Genomic DNA, 16,058 nt, shown 5'->3' with positions numbered 1-16,058 from the left:
AGTTTTTCCACACACTGTTAAATAAATAATGACATAGTGTAATATATCATATTACAGGCTTCATCTGAGCTTGTATTTACCTAATATTAAAACCTCCTAATGACCCGATTATTATTATGTCCTGAGACAAAATCTTAGACTTTAATTAAGGTGTAGCTTTGTTTTACTATGACTGTAAATATGATGATGTAACATGAAATGTTTTAAATCTCTGGCAGTGTTTTGGTAAGTGCTGTAAATGAGACTGTAAGCTGCTGAAAACATAACTGTTATAGGCGAGCTGTTCCCCAACAAGCATTACTGTCTGGCCTAAATCTCACTGAAACCACATTAATATGAGTTTCTGTTTGAATTAACATGAAATTCTATCATCATGAGTAGATATAGAAATTCAGTTGTGATCATTAATAAAAATAGATCATTATAGCAATCCGGTTGGGAAAAATGTGGCCTCATTAAAATGCTGCTTTCTTATCAATTGTAGAAAGGTTTACCGTGTTTCTCAATCTACTTTCGATGCCATTACATTCAGAAGGAGAGTTTAATTTCGAAAAGGTATCTTTCATTCCTATTGCCACTTCCATTAACATAATTTGCTCATTTAACTCAATCTCCATGACATGGCTCCACAAGAGGAATGGCCAGGGATGAATAATCTTATTGCAAGACTTGACAAGATGTAAAATGGTGAAAGACCCAGGAATAACCAAGCTGTGCAAAATCAGTCATAGTTCTACCAATCAGAAATGCAGTTCCCATCCCAGATTAACGCTACAGACTCTGAAAGGCGAGTTCCTTGGCAGCGGGATCATCTGGATATGGATGGTATCCCAGATGGATGTCCTCATTTGCTGTTTGGCACAAAATGTCAAGATTAAAACTTGTTAAGAATGTGATAATTCAATTCAATTCAATTTTATTTATATAACGCCAAATCACAACAAAAGTCGTCTCAAGGCGCTACATAGATACAGAGAAAAACCCAACAATCATATGTCCCCCTATGAGCAAGCACTTTGGCGACAGTGGGAAGGAAAAACTCCCTTTTAACAGGAAGAAACCTCCGGCAGAACCAGGCTCAGGGAGGGGCGGGGCTATCTGCTGTGATTGGTTGGGGTGAGAGAAGGAAGACAGGATAAAGACATGCTGTGGAAGAGAGACAGAGGTTAATAACTAACGATTCAATGCAGAGAGGTCTGTGGAAACACAGGGAATGAGAAAGGTGACTGGAAAGGAAAAACTCAATGCATCATGGGAATCCCCGGCAGCCTACATCTATTGCAGCATAACTAAGGGAGGATTCAGGGTCACCTGGTCCAGCCCTAACTATATGCTTTAGCAAAAAGGAAAGTTTTAAGCCTCATCTTAAAAGTAGAGATAGTGTCTGTCTCCTGAATCCAAACTGGAAGCTGGTTCCACAGAAGAGGGGCCTGAAAACTGAAGGCTCTGCCTCCCATTCTACTTTTAAATACTCTAGGAACAACAAGTAGGCCTGCAGAGCGGGAGCGAAGTGCTCTAATAGGGTGATATGGTACTACAAGGTCATTAAGATAAGATGGGGCCTGATTATTTAAGACCTTGTATGTGAGGAGCAGGATTTTGAATTCAATTCTGGATTTAACAGGAAGCCAATGAAGGGAAGCCGAAACAGGAGAAATATGCTCTCTCTTTCTAGTCCCTGTCAGGACTCTTGCTGCAGCATTTTGGATTAACTGAAGGCTTTTCAGTGAGTTTTTTGGACATCCCGATAATAATAAATTACAGTCGTCCAGCCTGGAAGTAATAAATGCATGAACTAGTTTTTCAGCGTCACTCTGAGACAGGATATTTCTAATTTTAGAGATGTTGCGCAAATGGAAGAACGCAGTCTTACATATTTGTTTAATATGTGCATTGAAGGACATGTCCAGGTCAAAAATGACTCCAAGGTTCCTCACAGCGTTACTGGAGGCCAAGGTAATGCCATCCAGAGTAAGAATCTGGTTAGATACCATATTTCTAAGATTTTCAGAGCCGAGTACAATAACCTCAGTTTTATCTGAATTAAGAAGCAGAAAGTTAGTGGCCATCCAAGTCTTTATGTCTTTAAGACATTCCTGTAGTTTAACTAATTGGTGTGTGTTATCTGGATTCATAGATATATAGAGCTGGGTGTCATCTACATAGCAGTGAAAATCTATGCTATGTCTTCTAATGATGCTGCCTAGGGGAAGCATGTATAATGTAAACAGAATTGGTCCTAGCACTGAACCCTGTGGAACTCCATAATTAACCTGTGTGTGAAGAGGACTCTCCATTTACATGCACAAATTGGAGTCTATTAGATAGATATGATACAAACCAATGCAGTGCAGTACCTGTAATACGTACAGCATGCTCTAATCGCTCTAATAGGATATTATGGTCAACAGTATCGAATGCTGCAATGAGGTCTAGCAGGACAAGCACAGAGATGAGTCCACTGTCAGAGGCCATAAGAAGATCATTTGTAACCTTCACTAAAGCTGTTTCTGTGCTGTGATGAGCTCTGAAACCTGACTGAAACTCTTCAAATAAGCCATTCCTCTGCAGATGATCTGTTAGCTGTTTGACAACTACTCTTTCAAGGATTTTTGATATGAAAGGAAGGTTGGAGACTGGCCTATAATTAGCTAAGACTGCTGGGTCTAGAGATGCTTTTGAGTAAAGGTTTAACTACAGCCAGCTTGAAGGCCTGTGGTACATAGCCGATTATTAAAGATAGGTTGATCATATTTAAGATCAAAGAATTAATTAATGGCAGGACTTCTTTGAGCAGTTTTGTAGGAATGGGGTCTAAAAGACACGTTGATGGTTTGGAGGAAGTAATTATTGAAGTTAACTCAGAAAGATCGATTGGAGAAAAAGAGTCTAACTTAACATCAATGGTACTAAGAATAGCTGTAGATAATATTACATCTGTGGGATGATTATTGGTATTTTTTTCTCTAATGATAAGAATTTTATTTGTGAAGGAGTTCATGAAGTCATTACTAGTTAACGTTAAAGGGATGGTTGGCTCAAAAGAGCTCTGATGACTTACAGTTACAGATGAGTTTTTGTCAGCCTGGCTACAGTGCTGAAGAGAAACCTGGGGTTGTTCTTATTTTCTTCAATCAGTGACGAATAGTAAGATGTTCTGGCTTTAAAGCAACAAACTATTTCTCCAGGCTAAATGATGATCCTCTAAATTTGTGACACGCCATTTCCTCTCCAGATTACGAGTCATCTGCTTTAGGCTACGTGTTTGAGAATTATACCACGGAGTCAGGTACTTCTGATTAGAGACCTTAGTTTTCACAGGAGCTACAGTATCCAGAGTCGTACGTAGTGAGGAGGTAAAATTATTAACAAGATGATCAACCACTGTTGGAGTAGTGTTCAGGTAGCTGCTCTGCTCTGTGTTGGTACAGGGCATTGACGATGATAACAGTGGCTGGATTATATTCTTAAACTTAGTTACAGCGCTTTCAGAAAGACATCTGCTGTGATAAAGTCCACTCTCCACTGCTGTGTAATCAATTATTGTAAATGTTATCAAGAAATGATCAGACAGGAGAGGGTTTTCAGGAAACACTGTTAAATGTTCAGTTTCTATGCCACATGTTAAAACAAGATCTAGAGTGTGATTAAAGTGGTGGGTTGGTTCTTTTACCTTTTGAGAGAAGCCAATTGAGTCTAATAACAGATTAAATGCCATGTTGAGGCTGTCATTTTTAGCATCTACATGGATGTTAAAATCACCCACAATAATTATTTTATCTGAGCTCAGAACTAAATTAGATATAAAGTCTGAGAAATCAGACAGAAACTCTGTGTAAGGCCCAGGTGGATGATAGATGATAACAAGTAAGACTGGTTTCTGAGTTTCACAGCTGGGGTGGACAATGTTAAGCATCAGGCTTTCAAATGAATTAAAAGTCTGTCTTGGTCTTTCATTAATTAATAGACTGGTGTGAAAAATTGCTGCCAAACCGCCCCCTCGGCCTGTGCTTCGAGATTTCTGGTAGTTAGAATGACTCGGGGGTGTTGATTCATTTAAACTAACATAATCATCCTGCTGCAACCAGGTTTCTGTAAGGCAGAGTAAATCAATTTGTTGATCAATTATTAAGTCATGTACTAACAGAGACTTGGAGGAGAGAGACCTAATATTTAATAATCCACATTTCACTGTTTTACTCTGTGGTTCAGATGTGGATACTGTATTGTTCTTTCATTGTGATTGTTTGTGTTTAAGTTGTTTGTTGCTGGTTTTTAGTTTGTTTTTTGTCTTTTTGGGAGCTGACACGGTCTCTATGGAGATGGGTTTTTTTGGGGGGGGTAGCAGGAGGAGATAAGCTGCAGAGAGGCGTGTAAGACTGCAACTCTGCTTCCTGGTCCCAACTCTGGATAGTCATATTTTGGGGGGTTTAATAAATTTGTCCATATTTCTAGAAATGAGAGCTGCTCCATCCAAAGTGGGATAGATGCCGTCTCTCCTAACAAGACCAGGTTTCCTCCAGAAGGTTTGCCAATTATCTATGAAGCCCACATCATTTCTGGGACACCACTCAGACAGCCAGCAATTTAAGGAGAACATGCGGCTAAACATGTCACTCCTGGTCTGATTGGGGAGGGGACCAGAGAAAACTACAGAGTCCGACATTGTTTTGGCAAAGTTACACACCGATTCAATATTGACTTTAGTGACCTCCGATTGGCGTAACCGGGTGTCATTACTGCCGACGTGAATTACGATTTTACTGAATTTACGTTTACCCTTAGCCAGCAGTTTTAAATTTCCTTCAATGTCGCCTGCTCTGGCCCCTGGAAGACAATTGACTATGGTTGCCGGTGTCTCTAGCTTCACGTCTGAGAACAGAATTGCCAATAACCAGAGTTTGACCCCCGGCGGGTGTGTCGCCGAGTGGGGAAAAACGGTTAGACACATGAACGGGTTGGTGGTGTACCTGGGGCTTCTGTTTAGGACTATGCTTCCTCCTCACCGTCACCCAGCTGCCCTCTTTCCCCAGCTGCTTGGGGTCTGCCGGGGAAAAGCTAGCGGGGCCTACGCTATCTTCGCCTGCACCAGCTACAGGGGCCTGGCTAGCCAAGGGTGAATGAAGGGTGCGAAGCCGAGTCTCCAATTCAGTAATCCTGGCCTCCAGAGCTGCAAATATGCTACATTTGTTACAGGTATCATTACTGCTAAAGGAGGCCGAGGAGTAACTAAACATCTGATACAATGAGCAAGAAAGTGCAGGAGGGACAGCTGAAGTAGCCATGGTGCTAACGAGTCGGCTACGAGCTAAGCTAAGCTAGTGAAACAGTACAGAGACAGTGAGTGAATACTTTGGGCATAAATTAGGTAGTGAGTACACAGAAAGTGTGCTTCGGATGAAGCACGTGAAGATTATACTGTGAAAAAAGAATGTATTTAAAAGTTTTTAATTAAATTGCTAAGCAGATAAGCTACTCAGAAACACCACTGTGTTTGAGCAGGAACAGAAAGTGATACTCTACCACAGAGCGAGCGAACACCAAGTGACAGCGCCACCAAGGAGATAAGAACTGGTGACTACAGAGAGCACAATTCTCTAAGAGATGAGATCAAAATATGTTTGTTGTCTGTTTGGCTTTGTTTATCACAGTGCCTCCCAAATGATGTATCATAAGGAAAGTTTGGGTGTGCCTTGTGATTTTGTTTGGACCATGCATTGTTACTTCAGTGTACAACTGCACAAAAAGTAATACATGGTAAATTGACTTGTTCTTATATTGCGCTTTTCCAAAATACTTGAGCCCTCAAAGCACTTCTAACGACTGCATCGGGAGCAATTTGGGCTGCAGCAGACTGGAGCAGCCAAAGATCAAACCACCAATTAAGAGATAACCTGCTCTACCTCCTGACACATTTTTGCGAAACAAGCTAAAGGAACAAGTCCAATAACTGTCTGAAGAAGTCATCAAATTGTAACATTGTGGCAAACAAGCTGAAGAAGGTCCTTTTAATGCCAAAAATCTGCTCTGAGAGAAACCTGGCCTACTTTAAAAGACTGCTCGGTCTTTATCAGAGGCAGCAAGAGTATTTGTTGGACTGAGTGAAGGTGTGTAATAAGGCCAAACAGGCGAGTTATACACAATTAGAGTTTGTTTCAAAGGGGGAAATGCAGGCACTGAGACAGCTGGCTACATGTAACACACGGTTATAATGAGAAGAAGAACTTGCATGGCTTGCACTTAAAATGACTGGCTGAGCAATCCCGGTGTAAATTTGACCAGGACTCCACACAGTAAAAAAATACCGGACATAGAGGTTATTTATAGCTGGCACATCGGATGTTAAGACTCCCAGTCTCTACCATCCTAAAATAAAAACATCCTTCCAGTGTAAACTGTCAAAATGATACAAGAACTACTACAGAACAACACACGTTGAAAAGTAAGACTTCAGACCAACACAGCACCTATTTTATGTAAAAGACAGAGTAACACAACCCCTCCAGCAAAAACCCATCTCTGTGAAGAATAGCAGAACACCTTTCTCCTATCCTCGACACAGAGGAAGATTCAGGCATCCAAATAAAAATAAAATAAAATAAAATAGAATAAAATATTGAGCTGCATTTTTAATGTGGTAAATCTATAATTTTAGTACTTTAAGGTTCAAATTGCAACTAGTGCATTTACTGTAAGGTGATGCGGTGATATTGCACAGCAGCGTCTTTTGCGTTGCTCCCTCTAACTAGAAGAAAGGAGATCAACTGCATCTGTTTTCTTTAAAGTGGGCCAAAGGTCGTAAAGCATAACTGTTTGATCAGTAACCTAAAAAAATCCCAGATGAAGACATTTTATGCAGAATGTGATAGAGGAAGTCTTTGAGGATCCCACCTTAATGATGTCTGCTGCTTGGGTGTAGGTGCTAAAAAAAAGTTGGGAGCAGTGGAACGAATGACAGACTGTTGGGAAATGTCTTCAAAGCAGAAGATGAGTGGGGGAAATTATGAAGGAAACAAACAGCTGATTAGGTTGAGAAGGTGACGGAGACCACTGGGAAGGAGATGCACATAATAGATGAGCTGTCATCTTCTGTAGCCCACTCACTTGTTCAGCTGCACTAGTAGGTGTGCGTTTCTTTCTTCCCTTCATTGACTGGAATCAATTCAGCTATTGATTCTGACATAATCAAATCAGTCCTTGAGAGCACCTACTCAGCGCAGGCTGGAAAGCAAGAATCAGCACTGGCAGCAACAGCTAGATTTTCAATTACATACGCAAAATCATGTGTGAAGGGTTAAATTGAGTTTGGTGCTACAAATCATCCGTCCAATTTCTTAACCATTCCAACTGCAGCATATCCCAGCAAACCGAGGCACAATACACCCCCATCCACACCTACGGCTAATTTAGAAGCAACTATTAAGCTAACAAAGATGAGAAAACCAAAGCACTGGAGGAAACCCACGCAGGCACAGACAGAACACGCCAGCTCCACACAGAGAGGCCCCAAGATCCGTGCTCTTTTAACCACTGCACTGCTGCGCTGCCTGATGATACGTGCAACCTAAGTGTGACAGTATCACCCTGACAAATAGCTTCCATAGCATGAACATTACATGTCCAGGTCAGGGCTGATTCAATAAGAAAAGCAAAACACAGTCAGACGATTCTAACATGAAGCACTCTGAGAGCACAAGGCAGCTCACTCTCTGAGCAGGATTGTATTTTGTAACAGTAATAGTCCTGTATGTTGTTTACATTCATATTCATATATTGTTTATAATGCAGTGAAAATCAGATAAGAGTAGCATGACAGATATTTCGTTTGATTGCACAAAGGGTAAGTGATGGATAACAGCTCGTTTTATAAGGTTTTAAAGACATTTTTTGAAAGTTTGACCTTGTTTGACCTTGAAGATGAGGCCAGAGGTCCAAAGTCCCCATATATCATTCCCTGTATGCCTATATGTTGTCAATTCAAATGATGGTGGGAAGAAACATAGTTTAAATATCTCTCTTTATTATCACTTTGACCTTCAGATCAATCTGCTGACCTTGAGGTCAAAGGTCTAAGCCTTTTGTCAGTTTTTGACCAGTAAATCAATAAATATGTTGACATTGAAGTCCACGGTGGATGTAAGCCAAATTTTAATCAGCTGTTAACATGACTCCACTCTACGCACCTCCAAAGTTTTATCAGAATTAATTGAAAACTTTTCGAGCTATTGTGTTTATAGACAGAATGACGCGCATGCAAACACTATCAAAAACCTAACCTACTGTATTGTAAAACTGACAATAGTCACATATCATGTTTGGATTAAAATTTCCCTGATAACGATTTTCCATCACTTTTATGTTTTGGTGAAGTCTTGGCTCATGCTCATAATCGCCTACATTTAGTTTAAAAAAAGTCAAGACGAGAAAGTAAAAAGTGCGTCGTCAGCGACGTTCTGGCCCTCATTAGCTGATATGCTTTCAGGATTTTATCCACAAGCTCAGCATAATTCTCTGCTCTGTGATTGCCAAGAAAATTCTGGACATCTCGCACCAATGCATTCCCCCTGCTGCTGAGTCACTGAACCCCTTGTCAAGCATCAGTTTACCAACAAACACATGGATGTTTTCATAAGACTGAACTCATTTCTTAAATTCTGAAACTCACTGACATTTCTGTCCAGTCATCCTAGTTGTCCAATCCTTGGAACATAAAAGCTAAAAATCAAAAATGGGACATGCTAGACCAAAACGGTTTATACAGTAAATCAAGCAGTATGGTGCATTTACAGTAACTTTGGCTTTAAGTCTTGAGCTCGTGCTCTCTAATCCAGAAGGCTTTATGAGGACCAGATGGCTGGTGAGACTGAATAGTGAGCCAAAGGTCATTAGTTCAATCGGGAACCCAAGTGTCTTACTAAACCATTTACTTCCCTCCAACCATAACCTGACTCGCTGCAAAGTGGCACGAAAGCTATTACGAGGCAAAGGCAGAATATTCCCGCATGAATTCTGATTTCAGTTTAGCATTTAACCTCAGATCAGTAGTCACTTTCTGCCACAACATACTGCCCAGGGTCGACACATCTTGTTCTTAAAGGTGATGTAAGGTTTATTATAAGCACTTTGACTGTGGTTATTTATTATTAGTGTAATGCACAACTCTGGGTCCTGCTGCTGACTGGTATTGCCGGTAGTGAACCCAGAGGAAAGGCTCCAATGAACAGCTGTTCATTCATTCATGTAACCTGTTACAGACTCTGTTTACAAGCTGTATTTTATGGAGAGTTTTAAAAAAAGTGGGCAAACTCAGTAAGTGAAGACATAATGTGGGGTTTTTGTGATTTTGGAGGTCTGGTGTGGATGCATACACTAAAGCTGTATGATATGGGCAAAGGTATTGAGCCACTTTCTTTACACACCTGATCTGTATTGTCAGGCTAGCAGCTGTGTAAACACTGTATCAGTGCATGACCAAAAAGCAAGAAACAGCCCAGCCAGAGGTCAGCATCACAGCAGGAAACCCACAGTTGTATCTTTTTTTGTCATTCCCTCCTCTAGAGCAAAGCCAACACAGTGTCAGAAACAGGAGATGAATGCTGGGCTTTTACAAATATGCTAACTCGTGCCGACATCTCGTCCATTAAAGATTTTTCTCTACTGCCCTCTAACCTCAAAGCTGGAAACTCCACAAAAAAAGAGAGAGGGATGCACTTGAATAAAAATTGCTTGCTGACAAGCCACACGAGCTTTCCACCTTCTGGGCTTAACGTGTACATTTTGCTGGATGACTGTGCACACTGTAAACTGCTTTCATAGACTTACTGAATGTTTCGCAGACAAAATCTTTAATGGTTTCTGGCTGATGATAAACAGGAGATGTGGCATTCATGGACTCCTGAACAGCAATCCATCGGGAAACTCCAAAATGCTACAGGCAGCATTTTTCCACCCTTACCAGCAAAGAATCAGAGAAAAGCTGAACCAAGAAAACATATGAGCTGATGTGTTGCAGTGACAACAGTGATAACAGTGTTGACTGTGATCTTCCTATATTATGGTGTCAGCCCGTTCTCACTCCCGAGGCGTAACATGCCGACGTTTTGTCACGTCCCGCCGCGTTCCTGAGGAACGCGAAAGGAGACCTTCGGCGTTCTTATGGTACGCGGCGGGTTATGGCCGAAATCCAGTGCAATGACGCTCCCGCGGTAATAGACGTTCCAGCCCTGTATTCCAGCCCTAAACCTAACCTTATCCCTAGCCCTAACCATAACCTTTTTCCTGAGCTTAACCAGGACAATGATGTTAAATAGCGTGTTTCTAAGTGATTTGAAGAAAAAGAGCGAACATGTGTAGATTGAGTCCAAACGGTTCTCATATTTTCTCATTTTTCTGAGGTCGTCATTTAGGAACGTGGTGGGTAGCCGAAAACGTAATATGTTGACGATTTGTCACCTAGCGTGAAATGTTACGCTTTGGGAGTGAGAACGTGTTGATGGTGTATGGTTACCATAGTAAACATGTGAGATGTTAGAGGACATAAGCGTTCTTGTTTTTCTTGACTAATCATATCCATATCTCAAGTTTGCATGTACTTATACTGAAGTATTTATTTGTATCTTGGTCACCAGTGAAATAAATGTTAGCAGACCTAGCAAGTTTCTTTGATAATTTCATGCTTGCTAGCTTGTGTGGTAATACGCTTTAGAACAGGATTCTCCTGTTGAGACAGTTGTTGATGCCAGGACCGTTTCAGTTTGGGGAACTGTTTGCTTTGTCCTGATATCCTCTGACAGATGACTTTATGCCCTGAGACAGTACAAACTGTGCTGGGCACTTCAGAATGAAGGGTATACGAGTGAGTGCCAGCTGGGGACATCAAAAATCATGCCAGTGGACACTTCTGACAAGCTGGGTGACCAGGGGGGAGGACATGCCATCACACACACACACACACACACACACACACAAACGACACGCAGACTTGGGGAAATGTGATACATTACTAAGTCTGGTAAAGGGAAACATGATAAGCTTTGTATTCATTTGTGGAACATGCTCTAATGCAAACACACTGCTCAGTGCTACAACAAAGAGGTAGAAGATAATGAATGCACAGTAATGATTAGAATGTAATATAGACAGCAGAATATATAAACACTGGAAGCATTAGATGTTTGTGAATAAAAACATGCACTGTAAAAAGATGATGATGCTTCTAAACAAGAAAAGAAAGAAAAGATTCTGGGTTCAAACGATTCTCAGGAGAAGACATCAGCAGAGAGAATTTCATGGTTTCCAGGAGTTGAGGCTTTATCAGCATCTAGCTGTGTGTATGTGTGAGGTATCTTAGATTATTGCATATTCAGTACTGGTGACCATTTTCAACTCAGATTGCACTTGTTTCCAAATGCAGTGGTCTGATTGGTCAGATCTGTTTATTGCTGATAAAATAAATACTGTAAATTGGTCCTTCAAAGTTATGCGTTCAGTGTAAATGGCTGATAAAGAACAGGTGAGTCGGCAGAAAAAAATGTAATGCACAAAATATTTATACAAATTTTATGTGTCAGGTCTGTGAAGGTCTTATGATTTTATTTTTATTTTTTTACATTGAAATGTAAGCTAATTCTTCATGGCTCGAGAAAGGGAGACATTTTTCCTGGTGACAGAGAGCTAGCTTCAATCTTTTAGCATAATTTTAAGGATGTAACTCTTTTACTTTATGCACTTCTTTTATAAATAAATTAACTGGAAACATCAAAAACTCAGACAGATGCAATCTTGTTTTGTCAGTTTACTTGGAGAACTGAGGTTAGCACAATTAGCTTGCTAGCTAATGCGAAATAAGAAGCTGCTTGTTCCCTTAACAGATTTGTTTTTAAAAAGCATTGCTTCATAAAAACAGCTAAGAACATGGAAATTAAACTAGCCTCTGTTGTCAGAGAAAACTCCAAAGAAGCTGTTTGACAGGGAAAGGTTTCTCTAGGTGTTAAAAAAATCTTAAGAAGCTTTGATTTCTGCTCCCTCTAAAAATGTTTTAGAAAAATTTCCATCTTGAATATTTATGGTCTTCATGGCTTGTCAGCTTCATTTGTATTAGTTTGCGTTGGTTTTGAGTCTTTGTGCAGTTTTATTGATCCTTTGTGCTCATTTTGTGATGATCGTCCATGTCTTTTTGTTCTTTTATGCTCTTTTTGTCTCTGTGCATACAGTTATTACAATTATTGTTAAATGATGCGTGGGTCTAGCTCATGTTAATTTGTTAAAATATAGTACTATGAATTGTTGTTATATACAGCAATATAATGACAAAAACACATTAATAACACGCAGGCAGATTCCTCATCTAAATCATGATAGAAATAAAACATGTGGTCATTTCCATGCAGTGTTGACTGAGCTCCCTTGAATGCTGAACCTCATAAATCAGGCAGCAGTCGGACTGTAAAGACATGCTGATAGAGTAAAACGACTGCTGGAGTATCAGAAACAGTCCCACTGACGGAGGAGGTGCTTCCACTTTAAGTGTGATAGCAGTCATGTTTTCCACTGACACATGAAATCCGGGCACACGCAGCTTGAGGCTCGTTGGATAACAGCACCAAGCTAATGGCGTGTGCTTGTGCTACTCTCCAGCTTTAGCATGCAGAGAGGTGATCGAGAGGTTATGTTAAAATGCAGTAAATGTACCAGCACAAGGCACACCCTCAATCAGAAGCACACTGGGTTTCACTGTTTTTAGATGAGCACAGTGAGAAAGTTGTTGTGTGGAAGGCTAAGGCTGTTAGCACCTTGCATCATGACTCGGCAGACCACCTGCACCTTTGTGCTGATGAGTCTGTCTTCAACTGAAATTAATACAAGCTCTGGACTGGAAATGAAGCTGCACTGCACCATTTACAGGCTGACGTGGTAGGATGGGCGTTTTTCAGAAAGCCATTGTGTCGTAGACTTTGTAAGTGACTTGTTGGTTTGATCCATTTGCCTTCTGGCCAATGGTGACATGAGAAGGTTTAAACCTTTCTCATATTTGTGTAGTGTGTAGCCAACAGCTGAAGCCTGGAGGCGGAGTTGGAAAAATGAGAATCGTCATTTTAAGAAGAACTTTGTGCCAGGCTAAAGACCTATTTCATAACATCCATTTGACATTAAACAAAGGTGTTAACCATACTAATTAACGTTCTGCACCTAAATAAAGCTGGACCTTCATTAATGCAGTTGGTGACACCACTGTTTACCTAAGATTTCATGTTAAAACAGCAGAACCTGAGACATTAAGAATCTCCAGGCAATAACTAATAAAAGGGACTTCTTATATTAATTTCAAGTTCCATATTTTATCATCTGTGTCTACAGAAGTTGCTTATTTATCTCACTGAGGAGTCATGTGACCGCTAACTGTGTCATTAACCTGCCCGCCATTTTGGATAAGTGACAATCATGGTGACAATGTAGGGTGAGTGCACAAAGTCCCAGAGTCATGCAGGCCTACAGACTGATCCACAACCATCTGGCAACCACTGTCGGTGAGGCGAACACCTCTCTGCAACTGCTTTGGGTTGCTAGCAGACTGGTACAGTCACTGGAACACGCTGGTTGCCTATTAGTGTTTGCAGACAAATACATGTCTTCCATCCAAAGTAAAGCTGCCCCAGCAACCTTCATATGAATGGAAGACATCTGTTTGTCTGCAAACAGTAATAGTCAAGCGGTTGCTATCATATATAAATCATAAGGAGGTTTTTGGTACAGACACTCCAGTGACAACTGGTGACCTTCAGGAACCACTCTCCAATCAGATACACATTTCCCCTTGTAACTAGTAGTTGTATCACATCCTACATGGCGGACAGCTCTTGTGTAAAGTCCACATAATGTTGCATGAAAAACCTCTATACTGGGATGCGATGCTCCTCAGTTCAGTGTTTCCTGTAGGGTTTGTGCTCGGTCGTGGACACGTAGCAGCTCAAGAGAGTGCGGACAAATAGTCATTACTGGCTTTTCAAGTCCACTTAAAGTTTGCCTGAAGTGAACATGTGTAAGTTAGCATCATGGTGTAGTATCTTGTGAAAAAGTCTTCACAGTTACAAATAAATGACAGACACGCACGTATCTAGTGATAAAATTCTGTCACTCTGAGACAAACTGACTTACATGATGCCAGATGTGAAGTTTATCTTAAACTGGAGAGCTGGTGGGACACTGAGTATAAGGAGTGAAGCTCAGTTAAATGAATTTCAATGTTTGGGTTATTTATGATACTGCTGATCTTAATTTCACAATGAATTGAATTATTTTTTGTAATTGAAACTGCGGCGCCTGCTCAGGGCAGATAGAAAACGTTCCGATTCGCAGCATGTGGGAGAAAAAATCCCCCAAAGTTAATTACATGCAGACAGCTTAATATTGCCATCGCAATTTATACTCGATGGTTACGATAAAGCCATTTTAACCATTGTACGTGGACAAACGAACACATCGAGTACATTCGATATATTGCCCACCCCTACATTCACCATTATAACAGTGTAGTCTTGGCACTTTCTTTTTACACAGTGAAAACAAATGTGATAAAATGTTATCTGGTAAGCTTTAGAGAAGAGCTTAGTCTGACTTGATTGCCAGGCTAACCATGTCCACTGTTTGCCTGTTTTATGCTAAGCTAAGCTGAGCAGCTGCTGGACGTAGCATCATAGTGATATCAGGTGTCAATATGTTTCTCCAGAGTCATACATGGAGTCATGGAGGTAAAAGAGGCCTGGATTAATGATATACATACATCCGCAAAAACGAGAACATCTGTCAACTGTCGATATTTATCTTTTGTGTTGGCTAAAAGTTCAGAAGCCCTGCAAACAGTATTGTTTGTTTACAAAGATTTCTTTGTTGGCTGAGGACAAAGGGCTAATAAATTACAACACAGACACAGGTGTTGGTGCTAGCTCTTCTCAGTACATGCCGCCCCAGTGACCAGGTTGCTATTTACTGCGTTGCATAATAAAGGCAGCAGTCTGGGGGTATCAGGGTTTAACCCAATAATTCCTACTGCAGCACCAGTCCTGGTGTTATTGCCAGATGTGACCTGTATAACTGTATACAGGGCCACTAGGGAAGGCTGAGGCCGGTTACCTGACATCATCCTCCCTCTGCTTCGACAGGTTGCAACCTACATGTGCATATGCAGGTAGGTTACAGCCCACCAGTCAGCCGTGCTGCTCTGCTGCTGCACACCGCATCCAGCGCTCCCTAACGCCAAACACACACACACACACACACACACACACACACACTGGAGCACGTAAGGCTGTTTTCACCCTTGTCACCAAACCACCACTCTGCGTGTCCCACACAACACCGTGCACCCTTCCACGCATCCACAAAGCTTCTCAGTGGTCGCTTTTCACGCAATCGCGTCAAGGACAAGCAGAGCCCAGAATTAAGCACCGAAGCAGCTGTAAGGGAGGGGGGTGGGGGGGCTGGTGGCGAACACACTGTCCTGTAGCAAATTGCTGCACAAGCTACACGTTATATCACACGGTGTGAAATAAACACCAGAGTCCGCAGTCGCGGTGACATTCAGGTGCTCCGTGTACAGTCCGCACATACGGCTCGTCCGACATTTTGCTCTGCGGGTGCGCTTCTTTCATTACCGGCCACGAGCCGGACTGAGAGCGATTTGTTACAGGAATAAACGCAGCACACGGAGCTTACCCGGGTCGCCATCTTCACGGTTGCGGTAGATCAGGGGCTCGCAGTTTGAGTCAGCGGCACACAGGACAGCAGGGACGGTCAGGGCGAAAGGGTCGACAGCAGATGGGCTTATAAGCTGCGGCGCACTCGGCTCTGATTGGCTGATTCGAGCGGAAGCGGAGGGAGACGTCACCCCACTCGTCTGGATCTTTGAGCAAAAGTGGGTCTACATTGATAAGAGTGGAATCCCGGTGGATAGCGTTTGCATATTTGGCACGTGCACAGATATTAGACAGTTTTCCCCCATTTTTCTAATAACAATAATGTGAACTCTCTAAATTGTGACTTTCAGTGCAGTAAGTGTCATC

At 41.5% G+C, this 16,058-nt stretch overlaps 1 protein-coding gene across 1 annotated transcript in view; it reads right to left on the bottom strand.

Moving 5' to 3' along the window:
* Positions 1 to 15,838, bottom strand: part of LOC102796520 (vesicle-fusing ATPase) — a 66,756-nt gene extending 50,918 nt beyond the window's left edge. The window contains exon 1 of the mRNA XM_087837301.1: positions 15,712 to 15,838. Coding sequence (XP_087693427.1) covers positions 15,712 to 15,723 — 12 coding nt within the window. The 5' untranslated portion in view covers positions 15,724 to 15,838. The remainder of the gene's footprint in view (positions 1 to 15,711) is intronic.
* Between the last annotated feature and the right edge of the window lie 220 nt (positions 15,839 to 16,058).

This window comes from Neolamprologus brichardi, unplaced genomic scaffold, assembly GCF_056152115.1.
Source record: "Neolamprologus brichardi isolate AB-2024 unplaced genomic scaffold, ASM5615211v1 NODE_ptg000031l+_length_7269946_cov_1, whole genome shotgun sequence".
In the NCBI taxonomy this organism is placed as follows: domain Eukaryota; kingdom Metazoa; phylum Chordata; class Actinopteri; order Cichliformes; family Cichlidae; genus Neolamprologus; species Neolamprologus brichardi.
Note: the sequence above shows the minus strand (reverse complement) of the source record. Positions and strands in the feature narration are given on the sequence as shown.